At 50.8% G+C, this 18,047-nt stretch overlaps 1 protein-coding gene across 6 annotated transcripts; it reads left to right on the plus strand.

Annotated features, from left to right (window-relative positions):
• Nucleotides 702–8,554, plus strand: RACGAP1 (Rac GTPase activating protein 1). Of its 6 annotated transcripts, none has more exons than XM_021379234.1 (17): nt 702–803; nt 1,912–2,000; nt 2,389–2,591; nt 2,981–3,117; nt 3,321–3,390; nt 3,599–3,652; nt 4,213–4,290; nt 4,425–4,542; nt 4,736–4,866; nt 5,066–5,230; nt 5,638–5,733; nt 5,963–6,161; nt 6,787–6,892; nt 7,088–7,220; nt 7,368–7,503; nt 7,758–7,863; nt 8,213–8,554. In XM_021379234.1, exons 2-17 carry the CDS (start codon nt 1,916–1,918, stop codon nt 8,286–8,288), a joined length of 1,893 nt encoding a protein of 630 aa, XP_021234909.1. In that variant the 5' UTR covers nt 702–803; nt 1,912–1,915; the 3' UTR covers nt 8,289–8,554. The 6 variants fall into 6 exon arrangements, with proteins under 6 accessions (XP_021234909.1, XP_021234913.1, XP_021234910.1 ...); XM_021379238.1 differs by having other exon boundaries at nt 774–803; nt 1,916–2,000; XM_021379235.1 differs by lacking the exon at nt 702–803 and adding an exon at nt 837–1,185.

Raw genomic sequence — 18,047 nt, forward strand, 5'->3', positions numbered from 1 at the left:
CTAATTGCTAATATCCATTCTTCAATTACCCGCTGTTTTGTTTCAGATTTCAAAGATTAAAGTGCATTGTTATTTTACGATTATGTGATTCCGCTTCTTGTAATTGTTGGGTTTTGGTTTGTGCTTTATCTGTTTGCATATTAAAGGTCTGCGAGCGGAGGAGGCACAAAATGAGGCTTTGCCTTTTGGCCCATGGGACTGTTGGCTCAGATGGAAGACAAAAGGCCATGGCATCATTCTTCTCAAGGGACAACACTGAATAAATGGCCTCCTGGTAAGCTTCAGTTCTCTGAAATAGCTCTGGGGCACACTGAGTGTCTTATGTCAGTCTGCAAAATCAGTGCACAGGGGGCTTGGAACCCCGCCATGCTTTGTGCCATTGGTATAGCATAAAGACACAACCGGGGCTCGGTCTGAGAACAGCTTTTCTTCCCCAGGAATACCCCTCTGCTGCCAATGGCTGCGCTCAGGGTCGCTGCAGAAGGAGCAGCCCTCGGTTTGGGGATCCAGGCCCCGCTGCCATCCCCCCCCTGCTCAGTTGCTAAGCAGCGCAGGCTGGAAACAGCTGCCAATAGTAACGATGGCGCCCGGCCGGCTTCACCACAGGGCAGCTCCGGGAATAAGTGAAGCGGAAAAGCCTCGCCCTTAGCAGACATGGCGCCGGCTTGGCTTCAGACGCACAGCGAGGAGAACCAATCAGAAGCCGGGAGGGTGGAAAACGCCCTGGGATTGGCTGGCGGCAGGGATTCAAACCGAATCGCGGGGCGGTTGAGGCCGGCTGTTGGAGCGGGAGCTTGGACGGTGTGAGTGCGCGGGGAAACCGGGCTGAGGGGAGGGCGGGCCGGCCCGGCCCGCGGGGCCCCGGTTCTGGGTAGAGGGGGATCGGGAGGGTCTCGGGACGAGGGTGGTCGGCGGGGCCTCGGTCCCGGGTAGAGGAGGATCGGTGGGGCCCCGGCCCAGGGGGAACAGAGCCGCCTCCCGGTGTGGGCAGCGCGGGGTAGGCCCGGCGCCCGTCTCCTCAGGGCTTTCCCCCCGGCTCTGCCCCGGGGAGGCGGTTGTGAGGGCTCTGCGTGGAGCTGCGGGCTCGTTGTGGAGCTGCTGGGTGAGGCACGGGGTCATGGAAGTGCCCCTCGCATTGCACGGAGCTCCTTTCCTCACAGCCCACGTAGTGCGGGAGATCCCAGGGTACGTGGGCTGTAAGCGGGCACTGAGCACTGGGAGCATCGCCCAGGGCGTTGCGTCCCTTCTGGCACCAATCCCAGCCACCCCTGCACCTGCTCCCGGTGCTCATTCATGAGCCGAGTCTGTCCTGAGTGCCCCTTCTGGATGAAAGAAGCGGATTCTGTGCTGCTGAGCTCCAGGCTTTCCCCTTCGCTGCTCCTGTTTATGCCGTTTTTTTTTTTTGCTGTTTGATGAAAATGTGCTGACTGCCCGCGTTTCCGAGGCCGTTTGCGGCAGGAGCTGTAACTTCAAATGCAGCTAAATTTAAACCGGTATTGAAATTCCCCGGAACGCTGCTTCTATTTTTATCTCGTGGCGCTTTGAATGCTTACAGATTTCTGGTGGCCTATATAGTGCAGAACTGGGCCCGAGCTGCTTTCTGCAGCCTTGCAGAAGGAAAATGGTTTGTGATCCCTCCCCTTGCCTCCAAACCTCTGTAGTAATTGAGGAGTTGCACTACTCCAACACCCAGCCCTGGAGGGATGAGAGTCTTTGCTCCCTAAGAAGGTGTTTAGATGCATGTTTCTTGATAAAGCATAATTTTTTTTCGATGCATGTGGCTTCTGCATCTTGCCTAAAGAGAAGAACGTTCCGAAACGAGTTCTCTCTCCTTCGGGCTGGTGAGGCGTTTTTCATTTGGAGGCGAGAAGAAAGGGTTGAGCTGTTTGTTTAGCTCTGTTTTCTTGGCAGGAAGATGGATACCACGATGCGGAACCTATGGAATTTGTGCGACCAACTCATACGCCAGGCCGAAGTTTTAAGCGAAGGAAACGAATACCGTAAGTTTTGTGTCAGCGAGCAGCATCTGGGTGTTTATACTCTTACAGCAAACGTTATTAGCTGTTATTGAAGGAGCTGTTGATGAGGCCTTGGGTAATAAGGCTCTTCCAGGCAGTCAGAATTGAGAGTTGCTTGTTTCTTTTCCCATTGTTGAGAAATAGGAAGTCACAGGGTGAAAGCAAGCTGACTGTGCCAGGGTCTTGTGCAGACGTGGTCTAAAAAGGTTGTGAGATCGTGGGGACATCTGGAGTGTAGTGGCCAGCTTCTCCATGCTTCAGTTAATAGAAATGTTATTAAATTAATAGAAACCTGCCCTCAACGATAGGAGGGCTGCTGCATCTCCTCTCTTAATCTGAGTGATTCAAGACATATGTGCCTTTTCTCCAGAATTTATTCAGCTGGCAAAGAACTTTGAAGACTATCGAAGAAAGTGGCAGAAAACCGAGCAGGAGCTTGGTAGGTACAAAGATCTTCTGATGAAAAGTGAGGCTGAACGTAGCGCTTTGGACGTGAAGCTGAAACACGCCCGCAATCAAGTGGACGTAGAGATCAAACGCAGGCAGAAAGCTGAAGCAGACTGTGAGAAGCTGGTGAGCTGGTTTCCTTGATTACTGGTTAGCTCCAGTTAATGTGGAGAGAAGGTGGTTAAACTGCATTTATCTATGGGGAAATGAGGAGTGGAGGGGAAGAAAAAAACAAGTGGGGGGGAGGGAGGAAATCAGTGAGAAGTTGGTTTGGCTCGTTGTAATGGCCTTCTGTTTTGGTCTGGAAGAAGGGGAATGGCTGCTGGAAAGTGACTATGGCTACTAGAAAAGGCTACTAGAAAGGGAATGGAGTTGAACTGCTACTGCCTGGCAGAGCCTGGGCTTTGTGGGTATCAGCAGCCTGAGTTCTGAGAGCTTATCTGTGTGGTATCTCAAATACCTGAGATTGGTTCATGCAGTAATTAAACAGCTTCTGATATTATCTGCCTTTTCAGGAGAGGCAAATACAACTGATTCGAGAGCTGCTCATGTGTGATGCATCTGGCAGCATTCAGCTGAGTGAAGAGCAGAAGTCTGCCCTTGCCTTCCTCAACAGACCACAGGTTTCTGTAGGAGGTTCAGGCAACAAGAGGTAGGCAAAATAGAGTTTTGCCTGAACAACATAAGAGACCATTACTGGTCTAGCTGTGTATGTCTGTGATACACATTGCATCCATATCAGCAGTTTTACTTTCTATTCCAGTTTGAAATAGAGCTCTTCTGCATAAGGTTGTTGTAAGGATCACAGCTGCTTGAAAGCCAAACTGATACATGCTTCTAATTCTTGATTTTCAGACTATCTACAATAGATGAATCTGGCTCAATTCTGTCAGACATCAGCTTTGACAAGACTGACGATTCACTGGTAATGTAATTCCAAGTTCTAAACTGTGAAATCTTAAACCTGCAGGGTAATCTCCAGAGACCTCTTGTGTTTAGATTACTATGGTAGTAAACTGGTAGAGCTGATCTGCATTTCTCTGGTGTGCTGTTGGGTAAAACTTAATGAAAGTGGGGGCCAGAGGTGGTGTGGTGTTTACACTGAGCTAACCAGTGCTGAATGTTTTCCACAGGACTGGGATTCCTCTACAGTGAAAGCTGTCAGACTGAAGAGGAGAGAGAAACGGGTATGTTCAATTCTTTCCCTTCAGATAGATACCATTGTTAACCTTAACTGGCACCATCTGTCATCTCACAGCCACCTGTGTTGTGTGGCTGCTAGTCACAAAACCTTGATGGGTGTTATTCTACTGTAACTCAGACTTGCTGCGTGGATTTGGTGTGAAAATTATTTCTGATGCTGTTTTTCCATGGGGCATGATGAGTGGAGTTTCAGGTATCCTGTTATGAACTTGAGTTTGCAAGAAAATATTTAAAAATCATCAGCAGCTAACAGCACGGGCAAGCTTCCTGTAGGAAGTTAATCTTTCTGCTCTATAAAAGAGCAAATTTCTCCTCTAGGTTGGTAGTGGTGGAGTATAAAGCTGGCTAGCTCTATTTGAAAGAGCTGTGTGTTGAGGCCTCTTGATACTCTTCCACTTTCTGTGGTACCAGGTGTCCATGAGAGAACTTAATGCTGCTGTGGTGTGTGCAGTCAGTTGTTCTCTTCCTCTTGTTGTGCTGAACTCCTGTATCACTGAGTGAATAGTATTACCTGCCTTGTAGACTAAATACTGTATCTTTTCAGCGCTCTTCCAGACAGTATGCCGAAGGCCCCCCAGCTCCTGAGAAGAAAATCCGATCAATTGGCTCCACAGCAGACCAGGTGCGGTGGTCCCAGCTGGCTTCCACGTGTGTTTAAAGCAGTTGGTCACAGAGCACACCTCCTTCCAGGGCCAACAAACTTGAATCCTTGTCCTGTCAGTACTGCTGTCGCTAACAACGTGCTTCTTGCTACAGGGAAACGAGTCCATAGTGGCCAAGACGACTCTCATGGTTCCCGGGGATGGTGGTCCTATTGAAGCCATCTCTACCATCCAGACTGTGCCTTACAGCCTGAGAAGCCAGAGGAAGAGTGGTAGGTGTCATGTCTCCATTGTCCCTGTCCTGAAGCAACCACGTAGTGGGTTGGAGGATGTCCTGTCATATTGCAGTTTCCTATACTCCACAGCTTAAGCTGCTGCCTCTCATTTGTAGTGCACTTTCTCTGGAGCAAGGGACACCCAAGGGAATGATTCGCATCTAGTCAACACTCCTCTTTGGTTTTCTAGGTCCTTTGCAGCCTTGGAACAGTGAGACAAGCTTAGGCTCTAAGCAGGTGGAATCCAAACCAGAGAGTGATGGTTCTGGCACCCCGCAGAACAACGGGGGAGTGAGGCTGCATTGCTTTGTCTCAAAGACGGTAGGTTTGCAGGCAGGAAGAACTTGAAAAGTATCTACTTACATTAAATGCATGTGATAGCATGCTATTGATAAGGAACTACCAGCCATTACATCCCAAGTCAGTATTCACTGTGCCTGTTATCTGTGTGGTTATCCACTTCAAGCTGAGTTACTACAAGGCACTAATTTCTTCCCATCTATGTGCTCTGAATCATTAGGTTATCAAGCCAGAATCATGTGTTCCTTGTGGAAAAAGAGTGAAATTTGGAAAAATCTCTCTGAAGTGCAGAGACTGCCATGTGGTCAGTCATCCAGAGTGTCGGGATCGCTGTCCTCTTCCCTGCATCCCCACCTTGACAGGCCCTCCTGTCAAAATTGGGGAGGTGAGTCTGGGGGAACGTATGGCTGCTGACCCAAACAGGCTAATGCTTGGTTAGAGCTGGAATGTGCTTAGGCTCCAACAAGTCTGCCTGCTGTAGAAGAGCTCCCATTGCTCAGAGCTGCCTAACAAAAAAAAGAAAGCAAACTAACTTGCTGGATTTCTGTTCAGTAACCAGGACAGTGGTTGGTGGGAATGCCTTGTTGCGATGGTGTTATGTTGTGTATGTGGCAGCTCTGCGTGGGCGATCCTGCAGCAGTGTGCTGATGGGTGTAGTGTTGCTCAGGGCTGGTGAAGAAGAAACAAGGCTTGTTCTTAAGCCTAGATCTTGCTGTGAATTCCTGAGAAAATGTGTCATGAAGACTTAAATGCCTTTTTTTTTTTTCCTATTGCTCCTCTTCTGCCCTTCAGGGTACGTTAATGGACTTTGTCCCTTCTGCTCCTCCAATGATCCCTTCCATCATAGTGCACTGTGTTAACGAGATCGAGCAGAGAGGCCTCCATGAGGTAAAAATGAGGGGTGGAGCAGTGATGAAATGGGTTGGGGTGTTAGGAAAGCATATAGTGAACCTAAATGTCTCTTGTTAGCAGTGTGTATAGCACTGCTCAGTGGGAGACTGAGTGAGCAGCAGCGTCTGTGCAGGGTGCTCAGGTGTAATGAGAAAATGGGAGCAGAGGAAGGTAGACTTTGCATGCTGTTGATATTCTGCCTCTAAGCAATGCTATCTGCCAACAGAAGGGCCTTTACCGGATATCTGGCTGCGACAAGACAGTGAGGGAACTGAAAGAGAAGTTTCTCAGATCAAAAAATATTCCTTTGCTCAGTAACGTGGATGATATCCACGCTGTCTGCGGTCTCCTGAAAGACTTTCTACGCAACCTGAAAGAACCCCTTCTCACTTTCCGGTTAAACAAGACTTTCATGGAAGCTGCAGGTAAGGAGACAGAAAGTGACATCCACATTTTCCAGAGGTTTAATGACAGGTTTATCTGACACGTGAGCTGGCAGACCTCACTGCTCCTACTGCAGTTCTGCTGCGGATACTCAGGCTGCTGGGGAGATCTCCTCTTCCAAAATAGCACAGAAGAGGAGAGAAATTCCAGTTAGAAATTCCAGTTCTTTCCAGAATGTGAAGGAAGCTTATAAACAGGAGGGGGGGCAACTTTTTACAGTCTGATAGTGATAGGACAAAGGGGAATGGTTTTAAACCAGGAGGGGAGATTTAGGTGAGATGTGAGGAAGGAATTCTTTGCTCAGAAGGTGGTGAGGTCCTGGCACTGTTACCTAGAGAAGGGTGAGTGCCCCATCTCTAGAGGTGCTGGGTGCCAGGCTGCGTGGGGCTGTGGGCAGCCTGATCTAGTGGGTGGCAACCTAAGCCATTCTGTGATGCTTCTGTTAAATTCTAGTGCTTGACCAGGATATGGCATTAACAGAATGATTAGGGTTCCTGGTTTGTTTCTCAGGCTAGCTCTTACTGCAAGGGGAATACTACAGCTGTGCCTCCAGAACTGCTTTCTGAGATCTAAACTTTTCTTCTTAAAATTTTTTTTTCCCCTCAGAAATCTTAGATGAGGACAACAGCGTAGCTGCTATGTACCAAGCAGTTGGGGAGCTTCCTCGGGCCAATAGGGACACCCTGGCTTTTCTGATGATTCATCTGCAGAGGTATGTTCAGATGGAGTGATAGTTCTGAAAGGAGGCTATTGCCACTGGTGTGTTCTCTAATGGTCTCTTGTTACTGCCTGGGAGTGAAAAGTCTTCACTCTGGAAAATCTTGCTTCCAGAAATGCGTGTGAGCACTGGGTGAGAGAGAAAGGGGGGGAAAACTCCTTTTCTTTGTTTCTTTTGTTTTAAAAATAGAGTGGCTCAGAGCCCGGACACCAAAATGGACATTACCAACTTAGCCAAAGTTTTTGGCCCCACGATAGTTGCCCATGCGGTGCCTGATCCTGACCCCATGACGCTCCTGCAGGACACGAAGCGGCAACCCAAGGTAGGTGAGCAGGAAGGGCTGCTGTCAGTAAATGGATTCCATCTAAAAAAATCCTGCCTTGAGGGAGCTGAGGCAATGCCTGCCCAGTGTCTGTGCGTCAAGGCTGCGTGCAGTTCCTGATGTTGGCTGCTTGTGGTGTTTCTGTAGGTAGTGGAACGGCTTCTGCTGCTGCCTATGGAGTACTGGAGCCAGCTGATGATGGTGGAGCAAGAAAACATTGACCCAGCGCATGTAATTGAGAACACCAATGCCTACTCCACTCCACAGACATCAGATGTTAAAGGTAATAGCTGCTCTACTGGCTCTGCAGCCGCCGTGTGGAAAAAACAATGATCCTCAATCAAAGCTGCTTGTGAGACTGTTGGAACTAGCCATTCCTGCATGCTGTAGGGAGGAAGAGGGAAAGAATGCATGCCAGAAAATACCAGACAAATCTGGTATCTCTGACAGACGCTGGTAACTGTCTGACGTTGCTTGCATAGCAATGAAAACTCAGCTGTCCTCACGCTGCTCACTTCACTGCCTCTTTTTTGATAGAGTGCATATTTGAACCCCTCACTACTCCGGAAAAGCAGATGTACAGGAGGCTGTCTTCCAGCTCCCTGTGCCAGAAGGTCCTCTCTACCTTCAGCATGACCCCCAAGTAAGTTCCTCTGGGTGTTGTATGGAAACGTTGGGATGGCTGCCGGGTGGTTCGGGTGTTCAAGGGGAACTAAAAAGAGACTTTTGGACACAATTCCGGGAGCAGCTTGGATTTACTACTTGATCTGTTCTCTGCCTTAATCAGTGCTGTAGTAACAGTGCAAGCTGCATAACGGTTAACGAGCATTGTCTTATGGCAGGGAGAAGGATGGGGTGGTTTGGTTTTTTTGGTGGGGTTTTTTTTGGGGGGAGGTGGGTGGAACTTGGATGAATGACCCCTGGGAAAGGGAGACGGTTCGATGTCTACATCCAAAACCCAAACCTCATCTTTTCAACTTCTCTTGAACTAGATCTGCGAGCAAAAGCAAGTCAGCAAGCCAGCTTAGGCGTCAAGGCAGATTCTTTGCCTCCCCTGTGCTGAAATGAAATGGACCTGGGTGTAAATGTCATCCTAGGATTTGCACACCAACATGCACAAGTACAGCAGCTCCTCTCCTTGGCCCTCGGCAGCTTGTAAAATAAGATTATTTTCCTTTCCTCTTTCAGCCTAATTAAGACTTTCAATGGGATTTCTGTTAGGTAGTCAAATCCATCATTGTGCAATGTACTGCTTTTAGTATTGGTGAAGGAAAATAAATACAAGTTGTGTTCAAAGTATTAACTAAGACCATTAAACTCCCTGCCACTTCTCAGTAGCATCTTCATTCTCTGCCTGTAGAGAGCGAAACACAGATACAGTAATTACAATTTCTTTCTTTTAATCCATGTAGGCTGCTCTTCACACAGCAGTGACCCAGCCCCCTCGTCCTCCCCATGGCCTTTGCTGACACCCAGTTCTCCCATGGGTACCCCAGCCTGCAGCTCCTGCTGGGTGCTGTGCAGGTGCAGCCTCTCATCCTCAGGGTGGCAGTGTTGCATTTGTCTTGGGTTTACGAGGGGAGGATTTTGCAAAGGACTTCCTTGAGATACCTTTAGAGGATGATTTAAAAAAAAAAACACACTTGATTTTTGGGAGTCCCTGCTTCTCCAGACTGGGAGATATGAACTTGCACAGGAGAAACTTGAGGGGAATGTGCAGAAGTTCATGAAATGTGCTTTTTACTGAGCTCTGGAAAGCTCAACCTGTGCAGCAGGGAAGTAAATCACGATGTTCTTTGTGACCTGTGGTGCTGTGCTCTGGCTAATGCTTTTCACCTGCATTGTGGGGTTTTAGCCAGGGTCTGGGTGCTGTTGCAGAAGGCTCTCATCCTGTGTTACTCTGGCAATACTGAGGTGCAGCTTAAGCCAGAAACCGAAGCATCCAGCTCTGCTTGCCTCGATGCCACTGCCTTCCCTTCACAAAGTAGGTCTGGATTCTGAATAAACAGGCAAGAAAACCCAGTGGTCAGTGAACTCAACGTTCCCCTTGGGTTCCTCCCAAGAGATGGCTTTGGTTAGTCTTACAGCTTTTAGAAAGCAACAGGGCTAAGGGGACAGAAGAGGGATGCATTCTGCAGCCCTGTATCCCAGTGCTTGTGACGTTGCTGTTATCATTAAATTATCATTAAAAGGCCACAGGCTCCGTGAGCCCTTGGCGCTGCGCTTGTCAGGCTGGTTTTTTGGCTGGGGCTGTCCAGACCTGCCTGGAACTTTGCTCCAGTTTGTTTGGCTTGTTTGTCTCCAACCACAACTGCTTAACAACGTGGTGGCTGTTACCTAATGGATTTCAGCAGCTGGATTTGTGTGGTTTTATGTAACTGTGGGGTACGGTGTCTGCGCCTGTGATGAATCTGATGCGTTCCCTTAAGGAGCAGGTACTGCGGTCTGTGGGCAGCGTGCACAGAGTGGCCCAGGGCTACTTGCAGCTCACTGCTGATTTGTTACCCCTCATTAAAAGAACACAGCTGGGGCAAGTGACAAGAATTGGTCTTAGTGGTTAAAACAAACAGCACAGGTATCATGTGGCACATAGCGAATGTAACGTGGGATTGCGGTTGCGTGCGCAGAGAATCAGGCATAGAAGGCATTAAAAATACACAAATAGAGCCCCAATTAAGCCCTAAAATGAGGAGGAAGAAACCATGAACCTTGGCATCACATTCCTCTTGGCCTGGAGGAGGCAAAAACCATCATCAGCGTCTTATTTTCTCCCTCAGGATGCTGATGAGTCACTGTAGCAACGCAAAGGAAGGGAGGAGAATTCATCAGAGGCGAGGGGCAGATTTTATTTTCCTGTTCCTTTGCAGCCCTTAATAGAAATGGAGCAGTTTGGATATTGTTATCAACATCAACGGGCTGGGGGTAAGTGATGATCTTGTTGAGGCATCAGTTAGACCCTCGATAAGTTCTAATTCTTGAACTATCATGAGCACGTTCTTTCTAAGTAGTTCCATAGAATCACTGCACTCGCACAAGGTGCTGCTCCATCCCTTGCTGTCATCAGGACCTTGTCAATGCTGCAGCTCATCCTCCACCTCTTGTGTAGCCAGCTCAACACCAGTGCTCCCACAGCCCAAACTTGGGGCTCTTTGGTGGGTTTCTTATTTATTCTTTGGCTCCCTGGGCTGGGGGCTGTGCTGGGCTGTGGGCAGCAGCGATCCCATGGAGGAGAAAGTGGGAGCTGGAGTTCCCCAGGGCACGGTGCCGGCTCTTGGCTCTTTTGCTAATATTAGGACCGGTTTGAGGATGGTCACGGTTCTGCGAAATGGCTATTAATATCATACAAAGCTTGGATGGAAGTCAAAAATAACAGCAAACGAGAAAGCTGCTAACCACAGAGCCAAACAGGAAGCACAGGCAGGGCTCGGTGCTGCGAGAGATAAACAGTGGGAAGGAAAAGCAAAAGAGCTGCAGTGAGACGCGGAGATGAAAAACGCCAGGAGCTTTGGGCCAGTCCTTGGCCCAGCAACGGCAGCCTTCAATGGGATAATGCTGATCAAATGCTCGGAGCTGATTGAAAGGAAATCCTGGTTTATTGGCCCAGACGTTTCCCGAGTTTGAAGGAAAAAAAAAAAAAAAACAACTCTTTAAAGTCTTTCACGTTCCTCTGCTGCCCATGTGGGGCTTGCACAGTGCCCATACCCTGCTCCCTGCGGCTCTGCTTCTCTTCCTTTGCATGCATTGCTCTGTTGCTGCTGTTGGCAATCCCCTGCTTCTCAGCCTTGGTGTTCATCTTCCTTTTTTGCTCGCTTTTGTAATTGCAATAACCCCTGAGAGGTGCGGCACGGTCCACAGGGAGGAATCATCTTTGTACGACCAAAGGAACTGCCTAGAAAAAGCAGGCAGGGGGCAGGCTCTGGGTGCTTTATCACATAGGAAAAGGAAGAAGAAAGGTCCAGACTCGTGTGCAAGAAGAATCAGGCACCAAGGGGAGACTCTGAACCCCCAAAGTGCCCAGCAACACGACCAGGAAACAGCGTGGAAATGCTGCAAGCAGTGCCCCAGGGTTGGGATGTTTCAAGGAGCTGAATGTGCCTATTTTCTGCAAGGCCACATGATGGGGAATCCCTTCTCCCCGCAGCCCTTGCAGGAGGGTTTGTGCCAGCAGATGGCACAGGGCTCCCATGGCTGAGCTGAGGCCATAGGGTGGGGTGCTGGCATGGACAAGAACCTGTGCTTTGGAGCTGCTTTTAGGTCTATCCCTCACAGCAAGATCATGTTGTTTTGAACACTCTTCCATTTTATTCCCCCTAAGAACATGTTAGGAAACGTGAAGTGTTCCCTTGGTTGTGTAGGGGGAGGAAAAGCAGAGCAGGAGCAGTTGGAGCTCTGCACCAGGAAGGGAGGAAGGGCCCGGAGAACACTGCTGGGCAGCAGGTTTAAGATGAAAGAGGGGAAAAAATACATATTTTTTTCATACAAAGTATACTAAAGCCCTGAGAGCAGCGTGGTATAAACAACCGTTTTATATTGGTTTTCAAATGCTGCGACTTCACAACAGAACAACATCTCTGGGCATGCCCTCATCCCTCCAGTTTTACCTGATGCTGGAGATAGAGGTCTGTTGAATTCTTCTGGATGGAGGAGTCCTCGGCCTTCTGCTTTCCTGGTGCATGAGCACCAGATGGCACGCGAGCGGCAGAAGCTGGATTTGCTGCTGTGGGCTCATGGGGGGAGCTAGGGAGCTGGCAGCGAATGGTTTCACTGCGGATCCAGCTGAACTGGGCAGGAGATGCTTACAAACCTGCATCTTCATAGAACCGTAGACTCACAGCATGGCTTGGGTTGGATGGGATATTAAACATTGTAGAACCGTAGGGTGGTTGGGTTGGAAGGGACCTTAAAGCCTCCCTGGCCCTGGGCACCTCCAGGGATGGAGCACCCACTGCTCTCTGGGCTGCCTGTCCTTGTCCAAGCAAAGAATTTCCTCCTAACCTGAATCTCCTGTCTTTTAGTTTTCTATAACCTGCAGCAAGGGCTGGACAGCTTCCCCAGCATTATGGGAGCTGTTAAGTGTTTCAAGATCTTAGGCTGAAATGCCACCCCAAAGTGCCCATCTTCCCTCTGTTAATCTCCAAAAACGCGAGGGTCCGGGCGTCTGTGCACAGCTCGATGAGCCCACGAGGTCACCGCAAAGGCCTGATCAACAAGAGAAAAATAATTGGAGGGAAAGGAAAATAGATGATAGCGAGGGATTCGGTTAACTGACCTCAAAAATACAGCGTCTGCAGCCTACACGAGCATCTCGTGCGCTCGGAGGGTTCATCTGCCAGGCTCTGGAAGACACTCAGATACCAACGGACTCCCCTGGGTCCTCAGGGAGGATTTCTTATCTGCAGGAGCAAAGCCTTCCCTCCTATCGGCCCCTCGAGAGACACTCAACTGTCTCCCAACTGCTCTGATGCTGTGATAAGCCTGGAGGGTTCGCTGTGCAGCGAGGCTGGGAGCGCTGCGGGTTGGTTTGGTGCTGGTGGGGCCCAGCAGCCAAAGTGCTCACACGGCGCCTGGTCTCGCTGGATGGAAGAATGTTGGGTACAGAATGGGGGGAGGACTTATGGGGTTTGCTGGCGGTTGGGCTTCCCGTGTCTCTCGTATCCCTGAACCTCTAGGCAAGAGTCGGAGGAGCAAAATCCATTCTAGTGTAAGAGAAATACAAGTCTGAGACCGCCTTGTGAGGTTGAACGTGCACAAGTGTATGGGGCTGGACCACATGCGTCCCGGTGTCCTGAAGGAGCTGGCCTATGTGGTTTCCAACCTGCTCTCCATCATATTTAGGAGGTTGTGGCTGTCAGGTGAAATCCCCAGTGACTGGGAGAAGGGAAACATTGCTCCCCTTGTTAAGACAGGGAGAAAGGAAGACCTGGGAGCTACAGGCTGGTGAGCCTCACCTCTGTACTGGAAGGATCATGGAGTAGATCCTCCTGGAAGAGATGTTAAGACACGTGCGAGATGAGGAGGTGATCTGGGACATCCAGCACGGCTTCACCAAGGGCAGGTGGTGCCTGACCCATCTGGTGGCCTTCTATGATGGAGTGATGGCATCGGTAGACAAAGGAAAGGCAACCGATGTCATCTACCTGAACCTGTGCAAGGCCTTTGACATGGTCCCACACCACATCCTCATCTCTATACTGGAGAGATATTGATTTGAAGATCGGACCATTACGTGGATAAAGAATTGGTTGGATGATCGCAGTTGTGGTTGGTGGCTCTATGTTCAGGTGGAGGCAGGTGACGAGTGGTTTCCCCCCAGGGGCCCATTCTGGGACCGGTGCCCTTCAACATCTTTATCAGTGACACAGGTGGTGGGATTGAGTGCACCCTCAGCAAGTTTGCAGTCTGGGTGGTGCAGCTGATATCTCAGAAGGAAGGGGTGCCATCCAAAGGGACCTTTGAGGACCCTTCTAACCCAACCCATCCTACGTATGGTTTTATGATCTTTAAGGACCCTTCCAACCCAATCATCCTATGGCCTTATGACCTTTTAGGACCCTTACAGCTCCACCATTCTATGACGATGATTCCATGATGAATATCTAGCACCAGAGTCTTTGTCCAAGGGTGATTCCCCCTCTGGAAGATGCTACGAGATGCTCCTCCATCCACCACTTCCAGAAACTGCCTCAAGATGGTGCTCCGGCCAATTATTTTTTCTTTTCTTTTAATTTTATAAAGAATTTGCACGCACTGCAGACAGCTTTTCTGTGCTAAGTAGCAACAAATGAGCGTGGACCAGGCTCAGCCCTTGCAGGGAGCCCTTGGCTGCCTCTGCCCACCCCGCGCTGGAAGCCCCCGCGCGCTGCCGGGAATGAGTCACCAGCGACATCCCCACAGGGAAGGAGAACTATGGGTTCTTAACCTTGACCATTCTGGGTAGGAAACGTTTATTTGTCCAGCTTGCTTTATAAATAACCCAGAAGGCAGCAGCCTTGTTTTCACGATCTCCGAGTGGCTGTGCTCCCCGTGAGCTCCGTGGTGTTACCGCGCCGCGTGATGGGTGAGGAAAATGTTAAAAAGAAACGGGAGGAATTCTGTGGAGAACGGGAAGGGTTGAGGTCAAAGAGCAAGGTAGTAAGGGAGGGATGCGTGTGGGAAGCACGGGGTCGGCTCCAAGGAGAAACAAACCCAGAGAGGAAAATCAACCCATGCAGGCAAGGTTAACCCTTTCAGCAAGCATTGGAGCTGGGGCTGGGTTTGTCCAAGACGTTGTCACGCTGGCCTTCAGCTCTGGAGGCTGCCATTGAAATCCACTGCGAGCTGATGGCAGCCTGGAGCCACAGCATCGTGCCCAAGGGATGGGCAATGCCCTCGGTCCCGCAGGCAGGGGGACACTAAAAGCTGCAAACAAGAAACCATGCACAGTGATGGCAAATGCAAAGTCCTGAGCTGGGAGAGGAGCGGCTGCCGGAGCCAGCGACGTGTTCTGCAAGCAGCAAACCTCGACCTCACCCTAACGCAGCATTTGTACCCCCTGAAAGCAATAAAGCACTTTTCTTACTGAAGGCAAACACTCTTGCAGCGTTCAGCTGAAAATATGCCCGTCATAAATGCACTCCAGAAGGATTTTCTCCGCTCTCTTTCTTAGAAGATGGGAACAGGTGCTGGAAAGAGGCAAGGAGTCTTTTGTACCAAACCGTAAAGCTGGGAACTCATGGGATCCTGCTGGCATGGTAAGGGTAAGCACCAGCCAGGCACCTGCACAGCATCGTTTGTCAGGAGACAGGTGGTGCTCAGCTCATGGGCATCAAAGTCCCATGGGCTACAGGATAAGCACTGGGCATGCAGAAAAAGCAGTGGGCAAGGAGAAACCCAGGGCTGAGCACTGCAGCAGTGTTTCTCCCATTGCAAGGAGTTCCCCTCCCAGGCCTGATCTGCAGAGCTGAAGGAATCCAACAAATCTTTAGAACGAGATACTTCCCTTGCCCGGCCCGCTCTTCCTTCAGCCCTTATCTGCCCTTACCTGTCTCCACTAGGTCGCTTTAAATGTCCCAGACACTTCCTTCCTTTGTTTGTCTTGGCCAGAAAGGGAAATGTCTTGTGTGTCAAAGGTTTAGTGCAAATTCCTGTCCAAGCTTTTTAGTACCTCTGGCCTCAGTAAATAAATCAAACTTCTGCTCCTGGTGAGGGATCTGCACCATCAGACACTCTAGTGCCTGGACACAGGATGGAGGTGCTGGGAGGAATCCCATTCCTCCTGGTTTCATGGGAGGAATCTGTCATTTTTGGAGCCGTTGTTTGGAGGGAGCTGGGGCTGCTGGTTAAAAGAAGGCTTGGGGGGCATCATCCTGAGCAGCCCTGATGGGACCCAGAAATTATTTTAAACTGGCACAGCAAAGCCAGGGGCAAAAGTGAGTTTGGAGGGGGTGATGTGGGGGGATTTCTGGAAGCTTTCAGGCCTGAACTGGTGGGCTGGTTTTGAATGGACCGCTCCGTGCTGTGCTGGAGCTGCACGTGGAGGGGTCACGGAGGGAACAGAACGAAATGTGTGGGGCAGCATTGCCTGTGCTCTGCTCACCCCTTCCTCTGTAGGAGAGCGATGCGGAGATGCAGGAGGACCTGGGGCAGGAGCCACCTGGACCACAGCACCTTCCCCAGGTGAAGCTGCTCCCCTCATTCTGGAGGAGTAAAACAAAATAGCAAACCTGGGACGCGTTCCAAAGGAAAACACCAACCTCCCGTGTGCATCCCAGGGCTTCACTGAAAAAAGAGCCCCCAGCACCGGGGGAGCAGCTCCGCAGGTGCAGGACGAGAGCGCTCGGTGGGGTTTGAAGCCCCACGCTGCAGCAGGAGGGCTGAGCTCGCTGCGGCCGCAGCGCTGCGCTGGGAAGCTCCTTCCCTCGCAGATGCACACCTTGATCTCAGCTCCCCTGCTCTTCTCCTTCGCGCCGAACCGACCCCGTGCGGTCACACCTGGCTGCGGGGTGCCCGCTGCTGTCAGCTGCCGAAACCGCAGCCTGCGGGAGGGCTGAGCTGCACGAAAACAAGGCTGTGCTCACCCCGAGCTGCCCTGGCAAACAGGAAGCTACGAGCAGGGCTGGGAGAGCTCGCAATCGGGAGGGAGAGTGACTTGTTCCACGGCTCAGCGGGTGGTGAGGCCCCGGCACTGCTGCCCAGAGCAGTGCAGGTGTCCCATCCATGGGGGAGCTCATGGCTGTGGATGGGGCCCTGGGCGGCTGATGGAGGGGTGGGAGCAGCCCAGGGCAGTGGGTGAGGCTGGGGGGGCATTGAGGGAGCTTCCAACCCAACCACCCTGTGGTCCTATGACCTTTAAGGACCCTTCCATCCCAACCATCCCGTGGTTCTACAATGTTTGAGGACCCTTCCAACCTAACCATCCTATGGTTCTACGATCCTTACGGTCCCTTCCAACCCAACCATCCTATGGTTCTCCAACCCAGCCCATTCTGTCAATCTCTATCATCTTTAAGGACCTGTCCAACCCAAGCCATTCTCTGATTCTCTGAATATGGGCTCTTGGGAGCACACACTGGGAACACACCCCAGACACCGCACGCAGTGAAGCAAAATAAATGCGTTCCAGCTAAACGCGAGCACCTGGCTTTACCTGGCCAGCTGGTACACACTGACACCTGCATCCAAACCTAGGGACAGGCTGAGCGCTTCCATTCCCCTCTCTGAGCTTTGTCTGGAGGAGGAAATCCAAACTGCTGCAGCATCTGCCCGAGCAGCAGCTCAGGTGCGAGCGGCCGTTGCCAGAGCTGCTGGTGGATGGAGCCAGGGAGAAAAGCTGGTGGTTAGGGGTGAGCAGCGAGCTTCCCTGTGCTCGCACTGTCCTGGAGGATACCTGGGTCTCTGGGATAAGGCAGTGCTCTTTTCACCTCCTGGAGCACAGCTGGGAGGGCAGGTCAGCCCGACACTGCCCCAGCCAAGGGGGCTCAGGCTCAGGTCAAGGCTTCCCCATTGCAATTTGCCAGCACAACAGGCAGGGTCTGGCTCTGCCTCGAGGGAAAGAGGACAGGATTATGTGCCCAGGGAGACATGAGTCAGATAAACACCGTTTTGCAGTGAGATAAGCTTGGCTGTGGACCTGTCTGCTCAGGGAAAGCCTAGAAGGGAAAGCCATCAGTTTAAATACGTCGGTATTAAATAGTGCACAGTGCCCAAGGAAGCACGTGCCCAGCAGAAACCAGGTAGGTTGTGCTGGAATGAAAGTGCCAGCGCTGATTTAGGAGCAGGATGCACCAGGAATTAATGCAGACACGCTCAGGAGCATTGTCCCAGCACCCGACACAGGGGATCAGAGCCCTGGGTGCTACTCGAAGCAGTTCTTTTTAATTATTGTGTGGTTTTCAGCCCAAGGAAAGCTTTTGTGTGCACAGTGCTGGTGCAGCAACATCTTGCCCGGTGCACAGAAAATGGTATCGAGGGTCCCCTTCATTTCCTCTGCTTGCTCCTGATGTCCCCTCCATCTGCGGTGACCAGGAGGTGTCCCAAAGGGCACAGCAAGGGATGGTGATGGGGCAGGAGGGCCAGCAGCTCTTTGCTGGGTTCTCCGAGCTCCCCTGGAGATGCTCTTTGCTCAGCCACCCCGGACACGGGTGGGATGATGGACTGGAAAAACGCCTGTGGAATTTCTCTTACATTTCCCGCAAGTCTTGAAGTCAGGCCTCCCTGTAGGAACGACTCATCCCTCCTCTTCACAGCTGCTTCTCATTTCCCAGCCATCCTCTTTCTGTTTTTTTTTATTTATTATTTTTTAATTGTTATTATTATTATTATTAGGGAGAGGTGGTGTCGGTGGGGGGG

Source organism: Numida meleagris, chromosome 32, assembly GCF_002078875.1.
Source record: "Numida meleagris isolate 19003 breed g44 Domestic line chromosome 32, NumMel1.0, whole genome shotgun sequence".
In the NCBI taxonomy this organism is placed as follows: Eukaryota; Metazoa; Chordata; class Aves; order Galliformes; family Numididae; genus Numida; species Numida meleagris.

Coding starts and splice junctions, on each gene's coding strand:
- RACGAP1 (XM_021379235.1), top strand. CDS start 1,118: ATGGAAGTGCCCCTCGCATTGCACGGAGCTCCTTTCCTCACAGCCCAC. Junction 3,653..4,212: donor TGAAGAGGAGAGAGAAACGG/GTATGTTCAATT, acceptor GTATCTTTTCAG/CGCTCTTCCAGACAGTATGC. Junction 7,864..8,212: donor ACCTTCAGCATGACCCCCAA/GTAAGTTCCTCT, acceptor CTCTTGAACTAG/ATCTGCGAGCAAAAGCAAGT.